This window comes from Sceloporus undulatus, chromosome 3 (assembly GCF_019175285.1).
Source record: "Sceloporus undulatus isolate JIND9_A2432 ecotype Alabama chromosome 3, SceUnd_v1.1, whole genome shotgun sequence".
Classification (NCBI taxonomy): Eukaryota; Metazoa; Chordata; class Lepidosauria; order Squamata; family Phrynosomatidae; genus Sceloporus; species Sceloporus undulatus.
The window spans coordinates 101,929,538-101,943,498 of NC_056524.1; the positions used below are offsets into that span (position 1 = coordinate 101,929,538).

At 43.0% G+C, this 13,961-nt stretch overlaps 1 protein-coding gene across 9 annotated transcripts in view; it reads left to right on the forward strand.

Moving 5' to 3' along the window:
• The first annotated feature begins 494 nt into the window (after positions 1-494).
• Positions 495-13,961, forward strand: part of MAP4K4 (mitogen-activated protein kinase kinase kinase kinase 4) — a 196,520-nt gene continuing 183,053 nt past the window's right edge. For 4 of the 9 annotated variants that reach the window (XM_042456906.1, XM_042456908.1, XM_042456904.1 and 1 more), the window contains exons 1-2: positions 497-1,440; positions 2,071-2,136. In XM_042456906.1, the coding sequence (XP_042312840.1) occupies positions 1,384-1,440; positions 2,071-2,136 (123 nt within the window). In that variant the 5' untranslated portion in view covers positions 497-1,383. Of the gene's footprint in view, positions 1,441-2,070; positions 2,137-13,961 lie in introns of all 9 variants that reach the window. The other 5 variants (XM_042456901.1, XM_042456907.1, XM_042456903.1 and 2 more) reach the window with 3 other exon arrangements.

The window sequence follows — 13,961 nt, forward strand, 5'->3', positions numbered from 1 at the left end:
AACATCATAAAAACCATCATTCATTCCTAACTTAAAACCAATAAAAACATTAAGAGGAAAACCAGAGTGATTTGATGAAATGTATTATCGTTAGGGTAATGAGGGATTCTTTTGTATTACGAAGTACAGTAAATAGATCTTTATAATTTTAGCCAATTTTCCTACAGCTTTGTGTGGTCCGGTGTATATATATATATACATATTGGTAGGATGGTTTTAGCCAAATAAAACATTTCCATAAAAAAATTAATGACATTTCCCAACCCAGCCCCTTCCCTGCTTGGCCTCTTCTGCTGGCCTAGGAGGGCCCAGCTTTTGAGGCTGGCCAGAGAGAGGGGCTTTCCCCCCCTCCAAACCCTATTGTTCTCTGCCACGCCCTGATCCCGCTCTCAGAGATGTGTCTTCCTTCCCTCCTCCTCCTCCTCCTCCTCACCCCCAGACTGTGACTCTGACGGCGGGGAGCAACAAACGACGGTCTCCCCTCCCCACTTCTTCTCCTTCTTCCTTCCTCTCTTCCTTTACCCAGAAGTGCTTTGGGTCTGTTTCCGCAGGGTGTTCCTGCCGGGGGAGTGGGCTCGGGGAGCTGTGGGGAGGCCTTGCTGGGCTCGCCTGGGCCCCCTCTCTCCCCTCGCCTGGCTTGCTTTGTCTCCCTCAGAACTAGGACCCTTTGGGGCACAAAGAGCAGAGAGGAAGAGGAGGGCGGCGTCTGCGCCCTGCTGGCGTTTTTTATTGTTCTTCTGAGCCTTTGGGTGGGTCTTTAGGACCCCAAAGATGGCCCCCCTACGGCTTTAAGGACCCCCCCCCCCACTGCTCTGGGGGGCTGGAGCTGGGGCCAGAGATTGAAAGCAAGAGGGAGAGGAGAGAAAAGAAGCAAGGGAACCAAGGCTTAAAAAAGGGGGCTTCAGCCATGGCTTAAAAGCGCGCCGTGCGTAAAAGCGCACAGGGGAGGCTTTGGAAAAGGGGGCTCTCCTCCTAGCCCCTGTCAGGAAATCTATAGATATACATATATAAATAAATCTAAGAAATACCCCCCCTCTTTCTCCTCTGCTCCTTCTCTTCTTTCCCCGGGAAGCCAAGGTCCTCCCTCTCTCCCTCCCTTTCCTCCTCCATCCCTCCAATGAAGAAGAGTTTGCTCCTGGAGTGAAGAAAGCCAGAGGAGAAAAAGGGAGGAAGGAGAAGAAGGAGGAGGAGGAGGAAGGAGAAGAAGAAAGGGAAGGAGGCATAGTACAGAGAGAGATTTGGAAGGGAAGGGCTTTTATTTGATTCTCTCTGAGCGTTGTTTCCCACCCCCTCCCCGCCCTGGCTGCCCTCCTCTCCCTTTTCTTGTTGTGGCGGTGCTGGTGAAGGAATAACAATCAGAAAAGGCGAAAAAGTGGGGGGAAAATGGCGAACGACTCTCCTGCAAAAAGCCTGGGGGACATCGACCTTTCCTCCTTGAGGGTGAGTGGGAAAGAGGGGGGATATTGGAGGGCGGCAGAGGGAGAAGGAGACCCCCTTGCAGACCCCCCTTTTCTTCCCTTCTTCGCCTTGTTTCTCCTGTCACACAAAGCAGGCGAAGCCTCCCTTGGCGTGGCTTTTGTTGTGCGGATGAAGGGGGGGGATAGGGAGGAGGGGAGGCTGCTTGTGTGTTGTGTTGTGTGTGCGCGTGGGGGGGGGGGCAGAGTTGTGGTTGTGTGTTTGTGGAGGATTTGCAAGGAGGCCCATAATAAAAAGAGGATGGAGGGGGCTTTGCCTTATTATTTCAGGAGGAACCTTTTGGTGGCCAGTTTGTCCCCATTTTTGTTTTGCTGAATCCAGGCGTTGGGGAAGAAGAAGAAAAAGAGTCCAGTCTTGGGCTGCTTTCCTTTGTTTGCATGCATTGGCATGTGTGTATGTGGGGGAAAACAGGGCGCAACAGCTGCACAGCCAAGCCCTCCTCCTCAGACAATGTGCATTTGGGGGGGGGGGGAGACATGGAGCTAGGAATACTTTCTAATAAATATAATCATCTCCCTTGTCTTCCATCCCCCACCCCTCCTCTCTCTCTCTCTCTCTCTCTCTCATGCTCCAACCCCTCCCTTTATTGTGTAGGATCCTGCTGGGATTTTTGAGCTGGTGGAAGTGGTTGGCAATGGCACCTATGGGCAAGTTTATAAGGTTTGTGTCAAGAATTTTTTCTCATATCAAAATAAAAATCATGTATAGGGTCTCGGCACACTTCTCCCCCTTCACCCACCCTTCACACTCTGGTGGTGGCAGGCCTCACTGCTGGGCAAACTAAAGTTAATGGAAATAAACCATGCCTTTGTGACAGCTATGCCTTTCCTCTAGGTTTTATTCTAAGGATTTGAGAAACCTGCCAAGCTGGGCTGTTGCTGCCCTGAAATCAAGGCCTGAAATATATTTTCTCTCCCATCACCTTGCTTTATGTTCAATCCTGCCAGTGCTTTGGTGTTTCTGCCATGGGTGAATGTTCCTGTTTTTGTTGAAAATGGCCTAGTTGGTTTGTTTTGTTTTGTTTAAAAATATCACTGGTTTTCTTTGTTAGGAACCCATCAATGTATGTTAAGATGTGGAGTCTGGTGGCACAATATTACCTCTGGTGTCATTAACTGTAAAAGGATGTAGATGCAAAGGGGTGGGGTGGAAGTGGGCAAAGAGAGCAGGGAAGCTTATTGTCTGTCTGGAGAACAGAAAAATAGAAATTAAAAAAAAAATGGTAGAATAACCTGCTTGACAAGTAGGTAATATGGGAGGTGTAGGGGGAAAAAGAGATGCAGAGGAGGGGAAGGGATGATGCTGAGAAAGATGTTGCTCTTTTCTGTGGCTGAGTGTGAGTGAAGACACCTCCCCCCCTCCACTGTCTGTTATGTAAAGGAAACAAATATTGGGATTTCATGGCCATGTAATGTTTAGTCACCCACATGACTAAGTTTTCCATCATGCCTTTTATATGAGTGAAATATAAAAGCCAAGCCTGAGGAAGTTCCGTGTAGATAAAAGTCTAAAAGCAATATGAAGAGGTAACAAAATGTTTCCTATGTTGTATGTGCTCATTTTTAATAAATCTGTCTTCTAGCCATTCCTGTAAGCTGCTGCTTACATGTGGGTTTTCCTAAAGGGTCAGCCCTGGTTCTCATCTTGTGTATACATAGAGAAAAAGAAGAATGTTGGGGTACTAAAATCATTGTTTATACTCCAGTCTCTTTCTTGGTGCCTTCTGGATGTGGTGGACTACAATGCCTGTAATCCCCTACCATAGGTTGCACTTGTGGTCCAATGATATGGGAACGGACAAAGTTGGAGGAGACTGGCACAAATTCTGTTTTTATGCAGACCTGCCTTAGAGAGAAATCTTCACTTTTGAGCCTTAATATTTCTTTGTTGTACAATAAATTTGCAAATTGCCTTAGGAAGAACATTGTGTTGTGTGAGCCACAGTGACCTGGAAGGGGCTTTAGCCTTGCTGTAAACAAAAGGAGCAGATTCTATGATGACTCAATGTGTGTTTGAATTTGAAATTTGATGTACAGCTGACCTTTTGGAACTTGTCTGATGCCTGTTTCATAATCCCCCCCCCCCCGGAATACCTTTGTCTGTGAAGCTTGCATCACCTGGGGTGTGTCCCCATCCTGTCTCCCCACTTCCAAGGAGTTCAGTTGTGTGAATTTATAGCCCATGTCAAATCAGTTCATTCAGAATATAAATCAGTAAATCTGAAAATGACTTGAGTGAAATGAGCACATTTTCTGAGCTGACGATCTGACTACACATTTACTAAAGCACTGTGGATTTGAGAGTACAGTAAATTTCTGTTCAATAAAAGCAACAGACAATTCCTGTTGGGTTCCATACATACAAAAAGTGATCTCTTTGTCTTTGTTATTGCTATTCTGTCAATATAGATAAATAACATGTTGTCAATATATACAACTAAGAAAGAAGGGAGGTATATACCTTGGAATGTCCCTGATGCAGACAGTTTTGTTTTGGTAACACAGGATCAAAGTAACATGACCTTCACTATGTGTTTACCCTTTTTCATCAGAGTTGCAGTGTGATGCTCTTTGTGCTTTCCTTTTTGACCTGGTACAACCTGCATAGTTAGGTGAAGATTTCTTCAACCTATTCAATTATTGTTCAGATTTGGGAGTTGGCCCTACTTAGCAGCAGTGGGATTGAACAGTCATCAGATGACCTATGAAAAGTTCCAGAATGCTTTCTTGTTTGAGCTAGTTTGAGATGAGGTTCTGTATTTAAGAATTGCCTTGAAAGTAGTTGTCTTGGGGTTAATTCTTGCGACCAGAATTGTACATGTGGATTGAATGGATCTATGCAAATCTTGTCATGTGGTGAGGCAGCGTTATGATTTTTTTCAGGTTGTTGTTGTTTATCAGTTATATTGATAACCCACTTTTCCTCTAGTGAGTCCAAGGCAGCATGTGTGGCTTTTCCACTTCTTTGTCCTCTCAACAATCCAAGTTGAGACAGGCTGGTTGGACAAAAATCATCTGGTGAATTTCATGGCTCAGTGTGGAACTGAACTTGGATCTTCCAAGTCCCAATCTTGCACAGTAACCAGTACACCATTGTCTTTCACTGTCATGTTACTGTGCTGCTGTGTCTTTTTTTTAAATGTTAAGACAAAAGCTACCAGGGCTTAGATGCCTTAACAAATATATTAGGTGGGCTGAAAACTCAGGATGTGGTCAAACAATTGTATGATTGCTTTTTTACATATAGAACTATGCTCGGTGCCAATATCTTCATTTGGTCATAGCAGATTGGTCTTTACTCTGAAGATATTAAGGCAGTAAGGCAACCATGTGAAAGTAGTCAGTCTTATTACCTAAGTTCTCCACTGTTACAGATACAGAAACCATGGAGTAAATATTAAAACTATGCACACTGGTTGATAGTGATCCATTTGTGTGTGGTATTTTCAGTCAGGACATTCACTGCTGAACCTGTCATTTACATTGGTGGTGCTATATAAATAAAGACAACAACAACAACAACAAAAGGTGTGTATTTACAAATCAGTTTTAGTTGTTGGCTTTTTTTTGGAGGGAGATGCCACATAGCATTAATGTTGAAAGAAATGAGGGAAGGGTGAACAGTACAAAAATGAAATACCAGATTGCCTTGTGTTTTTCTATCAGCCCCTTGCTGAAACACCTCATAGTCTTGTGTCAAGTTCTTCTTTGGGGCAAGACTTGAGTTTATGTATAAAAGAGTAGCTAATCTTCTGCAGACACTTCATGGTTCAAGTGAAACAAATGGTTAAAAGTTTGGCTGAAGTTCAGAGTGTAAAGCTGCTATTTGGGATAAGAGGAAATGTGTTGTCTAGAAAGCAGGGCATTGTTAGACTGTGAAGAGAGGAGTCCCTCCTTACCCAGTTAAGGCCAACTGGTTCTCAGCTGAATGACATGTAGAGACTTGCCCACAGTGTGTGTTCCCTTATCTCATAACAAGGGGCTGAATGTTCTGCTGTGTGTGTTTTCCTGTGTTTATATTGTGTAGTCTCACTGCTCTTTAACAGACAATAGAACAAAATAGAGGGGAAGTAGCTTCATGCAAGACAGTCTGCTTAGTTAAAGTATCCTGGAATGGTAGTGCAAAGTTGGTTGAATGATCTGGAGTTAAAGAAATTTTGTCTGCACTCTAGTGATTTCTAGCTTCCTGTTTAGCTTACCTCTAGCTTAAATCAGGGCTGGACAGTTGCAGCCCTCCAGATATATTTGGCCTGCAACTTCTGTCATCCATAGCTAACTATAAATTGCCCACTCTTGATTTAAATGTTGTAATAAAATCAAATAGAATCTAATTGTGATGATTGCTAGTCTTGGGAGGTCATCTGGTGAATGATGCAGATGTATGTATTCTATGTAATAGGTTAAATAAGATTCCAATTCACAAGTGACGTACCTATGGTTTGGAGTATTTTGATATACCTGTTAGTTTGCTTGTGGAACAAGCCAATCTAAAAGAGGTGAAGGAGTGAGAATTGTTTCTTGATAGATCATAACAAGGAGTTGGGTCTGGAAAATCTCTTAGGTTCTATTCATGCTGTAAATGTTCTTTAAAAAGAGATAAGATTTGATTATTAGAAATACATTATTTCGCCCATTTTATAAAATAAAACAATAGATAGATAGATAGATAGATGTTGTGGGCCTTCAAGTCATTTCTGACTTGCGGCAACCCCAAGTCAAACCTATTATACATAGCCTCTGTTCATTCTGAGGCTCTTACAGCTGCAAAGAGACAAATTAGATTAACTATATAATGTGTGAAACTGTCTGAAAGCTTGGAGATAGATTCTGAGCCTCCCTTGCTCTGTACTAGCTTTGCACATTGTTGGACCAGGAGGCATTGCTATTCCCTACTGCCAGTTGTCTGCTCCCTCTCTAATGCCACCACAGTGCAAATTTTCTTGTGGGTTAAAAAAAGCAACCCTCTGTTGCTGTGTTTGTATACCTCTCATCATGAGCCTCAAAGAGAAACGACAACGCAGAAAGAACCACAACCTGGAAACATCATCCAAGGAGACTTTCTGCTGTGCTTTCTGCAACCGGACCTGCTTATCCCGAATTGGCCTTTTTAGTCACCAACGTTCTTGTACAAAGCGCGGGATGAGTCCTTCCTGAATCTTCGTTCGTGAAGCAAAGCCAGAGAGAGAGATACCTCTCATCACTTTAATACTGAGAGGCTAGATGGAATAGCAGTGGAATTTGCCTTTCTGTTTGCTATAGATGAATGACAAATTACACCTTTGTTCTGAGAAGACTTGTTGTAATCTAGGCAACTTTAATTTTGGGTGATGACCTCAAACCGTGTATTCTTGGCTGAAGGTTTGTTTGTTTCTTTGACTGTAATGCAGAGGCACTAGTTTGACAGTGATGGTGCAGAGTGAATTGGAAAAAAGTAAATTGTTGATTGAAAGCACAGAAATAAGAACTGATCTCCACAAAGAAAAGTGTTACCCCAAAAACAGCTGCTGTGAATGCTTCTCATATGCATTCCAAGACCCCAAGCACACACTAATGATTAGGAAATAATTGGCATGTTCAGCTTGAGCTGTAACAGGAAATGTGCCATTAGAATTAGGGATGATGTTCCTAGTTCTCATAACTGCTGCTTTCTAGAAGCCTTGTGAGGGTTAATTCACAGTGAAGGCTTCTTTTGTTTGATTCATATTTCAGCCTTTCAAAGCTACATGTAAATTATGCATATTGTCTAAAATTCTGGCCTGTAAAAGAGAGTGATGTAATGGGGGATGGCTTTACATGCTGATGTGAAAATAATCTGAAGGGTGAGAGAGTACTGTATTTCTTTCAGTAAGAGCAATTTGTTGTTACCTTAGTGGGAAGTCTTAAAGAAGCTTTGGACAACCTGCATCATTTCTATCTTCCTAGCAAACAGAGATGGTTATTTACATTTGGTTTGTGAAACATGAGAGAGCAATTTATTTTTATCGGTATAATGACAAACTGTGTCAGTATTGATGATGTCACTTGATCTTGGGAACTAGGCCAGACTAGTTTCTCCAAATACGAAGTGCTTTTATGCTTTCTTTAGAAATTTTGCAGTGTAGGACTTTGTGGAAGATTACTTACTTCGATGCAGTTTGTAGGTTCCAAGACATTCCGTGGATACCAAAATCTGGAGGCTCAAATCCCATTAAATATAATGGAATAGTAAAATGGTGTCCTTTATATAAAATTAGGGTTTAAACATATTTTTTACAATATTTTAATAATTTAATATTTTTTAAAATTAATATTTTAACAATTAAAAAATATTTTCAAGCCATGGATGCTGGAATACATGGATAAAGAATCTGTGGATACAGAGGCTTGGCTGTACCTGTAGCTGTGAGATGATATATCAGTTAAAGAACTGAAAAACAGTTTCTGTTTGGAATATCAAAATAATGTGAATGAAACACAGAAAAATATAAGGATCACTTCTTTAAAAAAGCAACACTCACTAATGGTTGGCAAGCACATGGGTCACACTGTTGTATTTCTTACCCTCCACACTCTGTCTACCTTTCTTGGTATCTACTGGGCTTTGGTTCTAAGACCCCCACCCCTGGATACCAAAATTCATGGATACTCAAATCCCATTACATATAATGGCATAGTAATAATGGTGATCCTTATATAAAATGGCAAAATCAGTATTTGCTTTTGGAAATTTATATATTTTTTGAATACTTTCAAGCCATAGATGGTTGAATACATGCATATGGATGGCTAACTGTATTCCATTGTGTTTTGTTTAGAGGGTAGATTGTGGGCTTTTAGTCTTTGTTCGTGATTTGCCTTCAAGTTGACTGTGACATAGAGGAACCCTGTCATAGGATTCTTTTGGCATGGGTTTTTCAAAAGGTTCTTCTAAGGGAGAGAGCGTGGCATGCCCAGAATCACTCACTGGGATTCTGTTCCATTCTCTTGGGAGTCCAGCATTCAAACTGCTATGCTACAGTGGAAGGAAGTAGTAATAGCCCAGTTTTCAAATATAAGTCACAAAAGAAGTATTGGGTTAAATTTCATGTTATGTGAAGCACAGGGAAGCATAAACACTAAGGATGGACATGGCTATACAGAATTTTTACAATCTCATAACAGATGAAAATCGTTCCCCTTGTAAAGACACACATATATATCATGGTGTAGTTTCCCCTCCTGGGCATAGGCAGTCTTTATTTTGAAGCTGCATTTTGAACATTGAGGTCTGGAGCAACATTGAGGTATGGAGCACGTGTGTAATATAAAATGTGGCTTGTATTGTAAAGTAAACTGTGGTTGTGGGTGTTTGGCCTGTGGTGCAAGTTGGTTTATCGTTAATTTTTGTTATTATGTTCCTTCAAGTCATTTCTAACTTATGGTGACACTGTTAATTTATCATGGGGCTGTATTGTGCCAGGGTTTCTTCAGAGGGGGTGTGCCATTGCCGTCCTCTGAGTCTGAGAGAGTGTGACTTGCCCAAAGATGCCCAGTTGGCTTGCATGGCTGAGTGGTAATTCAAACCCTGGTCTCCCAATGTCCTAGTCCAGCATTCAGATCACTATACCACACTGGCTCTTACCACTAATATTCCAGTTAAATAAACACATTTGGAAAGCATCCTGAATCAATCCAATAACAGGAAGGTAAGAGAAATAATAAAACAGTGGTGGGGTGGTGCAGCAAGTTAGACTGAAACCAACTTTTATGTAGAATTCAGATTGAAAGACTAAGAGAATAAAATACTGTTTAGGCACAAGATGAAGACTTGCAGTGCAGGTATATAGAAAATATTCCTGAGGACATTGTTACAGAGGTGTGGTACAACCTTAGAGAATTCTCTTAATTACCTGTTTATCATCCTCAACAACCGTGAGGCAGGGGAGGTAGAACCTGAGAAGGACCTCTAAGCTTCAAACGTTGGACTGTGGAGGCCACTTTGTATACAATCAATTCTTACTGGCTTCTTAAAGAAAGCCAAACATAGGCCCGGTACAGAGCACCCAAAAAGGGCGGTCTGCTGGCGCCCTGGTTTGGTTCGCGAGGAAGCTGCAGTGGACAAACCACATGGCTCCCTCATGGAGCAAAACGAACCCGTGAAAAGCGGGTTCTCTGCAGCACCATAATGATGCTACAGTGCGCCAATGGCGTACTCGCAACATAACGCCTCAACGTGCAGACGCGAGGCGTCCATTGTGTCAAAATGGCGGCACCCTTCTGTACAAGGCGCCGCCATTTTGATGCTCTCGTCATGTGCTAGGGTTGAGGCACGTTTGGGCGCAGCGCCCTTTGGCAACCTGTAGCACGTGACGAGGGTGCCCTATAGGCCCGTCTGGACTGGGCCATAGTGTGCCTTTTATAAGGTGTTACAATGCTGATAAAAAATAGAGGTCAGTGGATTTCTGAGAGATTCAGTTTTTTTTAATTGCCTGTTGGCTGTAGGGGAAAAAGGAGGTGGGCATCAGTTTTTCTACCTGGGCTGTGAATTGTTTATGGTTGAAAACAGACATGGTAGAGAAATAGTATCTCAAGTAGTGATTGTATTCATATTTTGATTACTGCCAATGGAGCATATCTTACATTGGAAATCCACGTTGTCTAAAATTTTGATGGGAGAAAAAGATATGCATATAACCATTTGTATATGCACAATTAAAATGTATGCAAATAAAAAATGCACACAAACATACTTTAGTTGCTTAGACAATAAAAAGGCATATAAAATACATACAGGATAATGAGGATAATGGAGCAGAGGACAGGATAGGGGCATTTCAGTACAGAATAAGTAAAGAGATAGTAGAGGAACACCTTACAGTGGTACCTCGGGATACGAAATACCCAGGTTACGAAATTTTCGGGATACGAAAAAATCCCATAGGAAAACATTGTTCCGGGTTACGAATGTTTTTTCGGGTTACGAAAAAACTTTTGGTGCTTTTTCCGGCTTTTTCGCACGGAATCGCGGCTTTTCCCCATTAGCGCCTATGGCAATTCGGCTTACGAAGGCTTTTCGGGTTACGAACGGTGCCACGGAACGAATTAATTTCGTAACCCGAGGCACCACTGTATTAATCTAAATGAATTTAAGTCTCCGGGACCAGATGAACTCCATCCAAGGGTATTAAAAGAACTGGCAAATGTAATATCGGAGCCATTGGCAATAATCTTTGAAAACTCCTGGAGAACAGGAGAGATCCCAGCAGACTGGAGGAGGGCAAACGTTGTCCCCATCTTCAAAAAGGGGAAAAAAGAGGATCCCAACAATTATCGTCCAGTTAGTCTGACATCAGTACTAGGAAAGATTCTGGAGCAGATCATTAAACAGAGAGTCTGTGAACATCTAGAAGGCAATGCCATAATCACAAAAAGTCAACATGGGTTTCAGAGAAACAAGTCATGCCAGACAAACCTGATCTCTTTCTTTGATAAAATTACCAGCTTGGTAGATGAAGGGAATGCTGTGGATATAGTATATCTTGATTTCAGTAAGGCCTTTGACAAAGTTCCCCATGACATTCTTGCAAACAAGCTTGTAAAATGTGGGCTAGACAAAGGAACTGTTAAATGGATCTGTAATTGGTTGACCGGCCGAACCCAAAGGGTGCTCAACAATGGCTCCTTTTCATCCTGGAGAAAAGTGACCAGTGGGGTCCCACAGGGCTCTGTCCTGGGCCCAGTGCTATTCAACATCTTTATCAATGACCTGGATGACAGAATTGGAAGCATACTTATCAGATTTGCAGATGATACCAAATTAGGGGGAATAGCTAATACCCCAGAGGACAGGATCAAGATTCAAAATGACCTGAATAGACTAGAAAGCTGGGCCAAAGCTAACAAAATGAAATTCAACACGGAGAAATGTAAGGTACTGCACTTAGGGCGGAAAAAATAAAATGCACAGATATAGGATGGGTGACACCTGGCTGAATGAAACTACGTGTGAAAGGGATCTAGGAGTCCAAGTAGACCACAAGTTGAACATGAGTGAACAGTGTGATGCGGCAGCTAAAAAGGCCAATGCTATTTTAGGCTGCATCAATAGAAGTATAGTGTCTAGATCAAGAGAAGTAATAGTGCCACTGTATTCTGCTCTGGTCAGGCCCCACCTAGAATATTATGTCCAGTTCTGGGCGCCACAATTCAGAAAGGACATTGAGAAACTGGAGCGTGTCCAAAGGAGGGCGACAAAAATGGTGAAAGGTCTGGAAACCATGCCCTATGAGGAACGACTTAGGGAGCTGGGGATGTTTAGCCTGGAGAAAAGAAGGTTAAGAAGTGATATGATCGCCCTGTTTAAATATTTGAAGGGATGTCATATTGAAGAGGGAGCAAGCTTGTTTTCTGCTGCTCCAGAGAACAGGACCCGGAACAATGGATGCAAGCTGCAGGAAAAGAGATTCCACCTGAACATTAGGAGGAACTTCCTGACAGTTAGGGCTGTTCGACAATGGAATGCACTCCCTCGGAGGGTGATAGAGTCTCCTTCCTTGGAGGTCTTTAAACAGAGGCTGGATGGCCATCTGTCAGGGATGCTTTGATTTGGATTTCCTGCATGGCAGGGGGTTGGACTGGATGGCCCTAGTGGTCTCTTCCAACTCTATGATTCTATGATTCTACAGCTTAAAATATATACAAAAAGGAGGGCAGGGAGAAGTCACAACTCAGTTCAAGGCAAAGATAAAATAACAATACCAGGGAGAAACTAATAGGACTGACATTTGTGTCCCCTGCCTCCCACCACCCAAAGGTCTAATGCAGGTGATCTCAAAACCATGTTTTTAAGACTTTGGGCGAAGCAGATTGGGAACAGTGCTTTCCCTGATGCTGCTGGTCCAGAACCTATTGGCATCAGTAAGTGGACAGGGATGAAGGAAGTTGTAGTTCCAGCACCTGGTTCTTTGCCTCTGATCTACAGATCAGTGTTTGGTGGGATGGATTCAGCAACCCTTGTTCCCCCACTCTTATTTTCTACTCAGGGTTTTATAGAATTTTTAATTAATTTTGAAGTACATAACATTGTAATAATATAAATTGTTTGGTTTATTCAATTTGAAATGACTGAACATAATAAAATGTGTGCTGGAGCAGTTTCTTCCATCACTTGTGAGAAGATCAGTACAGGTCATCTTGGTGTCCTGGGAAGTTTTGTGCCATTCAGTCTTTAGTGAGTTCTCCTTGGTTTGGGCAGAACCATCACCTACTACCTATTACACATTTTAAAAAACAAGCTGTTTAAAAAGGTGGAGAAATATAAAACCAAGTGCTTTTTGGTGATGATTTCATAAAAAGGCATAGATGTAGGAAGATGACAGCAAAGACAACATATGATTGCAATCATCGGTACATGGCAAATCTGAGCAGTCATCTCAGTTTTGGTTTTGGATTTTGAAGGAGCCTTCCCCAGAGCAAGGCTTGGAGTCGAACATGTTCTCAGCAGAACAGCAGTGAACATGGCTTAGGTCATTGTGAAGTGAATAGTACACTGCTATTTACAGGAAAGTGTGGGCATCTTGGACAAAAGAGAAAGAACTGGATTCACTGCAGTCTTTTTGCTTGGGGGTTCCACAGAAGGCTTTAGAGCAGGGGCAAGGAAAATGTGGCTTTCCAGATATTTCTGAGCAGCAAATCCCATAATCCTGAGCCAGCATTGCCACAGTGGGAACAGACCACTGTCTGCAGTGTCTCTCATGTTCCTCGTTTGAACACTGTGTTTGGTAGTGCAGACTGGGTCAGCCAGAAAAATCAGCAGTAGCAGAACATGTTATATACCATCCTGGGCATAAAATGCTATTTGAAATTATTGAAATTCTGGACCATGCCAACAACTATCAGGTCAAAATGCACAGGAAAGCCTTTGAAATCCACAAACACCTAGACAACATCAACAGGAAAGAAGAAACCATTAAAGCAGGGGTAGGCAACCTTTTGGAGCCGGGGGCCGGGTTGGTGTCCCTCAGACAAGTCGGGGGGCCGAAGCCAGGGGGTGGAGCTTCCACCCTTTGGGGCAGGGCTGCATGCTGGGGCGGAGCTTCCACTCTCCAGGGCGGAGCCACCCTCCGGGGCGCAGCCACCCTCCGGGGCAGAGCCACCCTCCGGGCCGGAGCCTCCACCGAAGCCCTGCAAGGAGGAGGAGGCGTGTGCCCGCCCTCTCCTCCTCGGTCCCTTTCTGGACAAACACCCCCAACCTGCATTAAAAGCACACACAACACACTTTGCAAGGTCACACTCTCTCAGCTTCTGAAACAGTAGTTGTATGCTTCTCAAGCTGACTCATCATCATCACCACCACACTATCATTGTCAAAGCAAGGGAGACTTGTTAGCGATTAAAAAGAATGCAAAATAAAACAAAAAAACCCATGTGGCCTCTGGCCACTCACCACCTTCTCCTCTTCCTCTCTCCTCTTCCTCCTCCTGCTGCCCCATCTCCTCTTCCTCTCTCCTCTTCCTCCTCCTGCTGCCC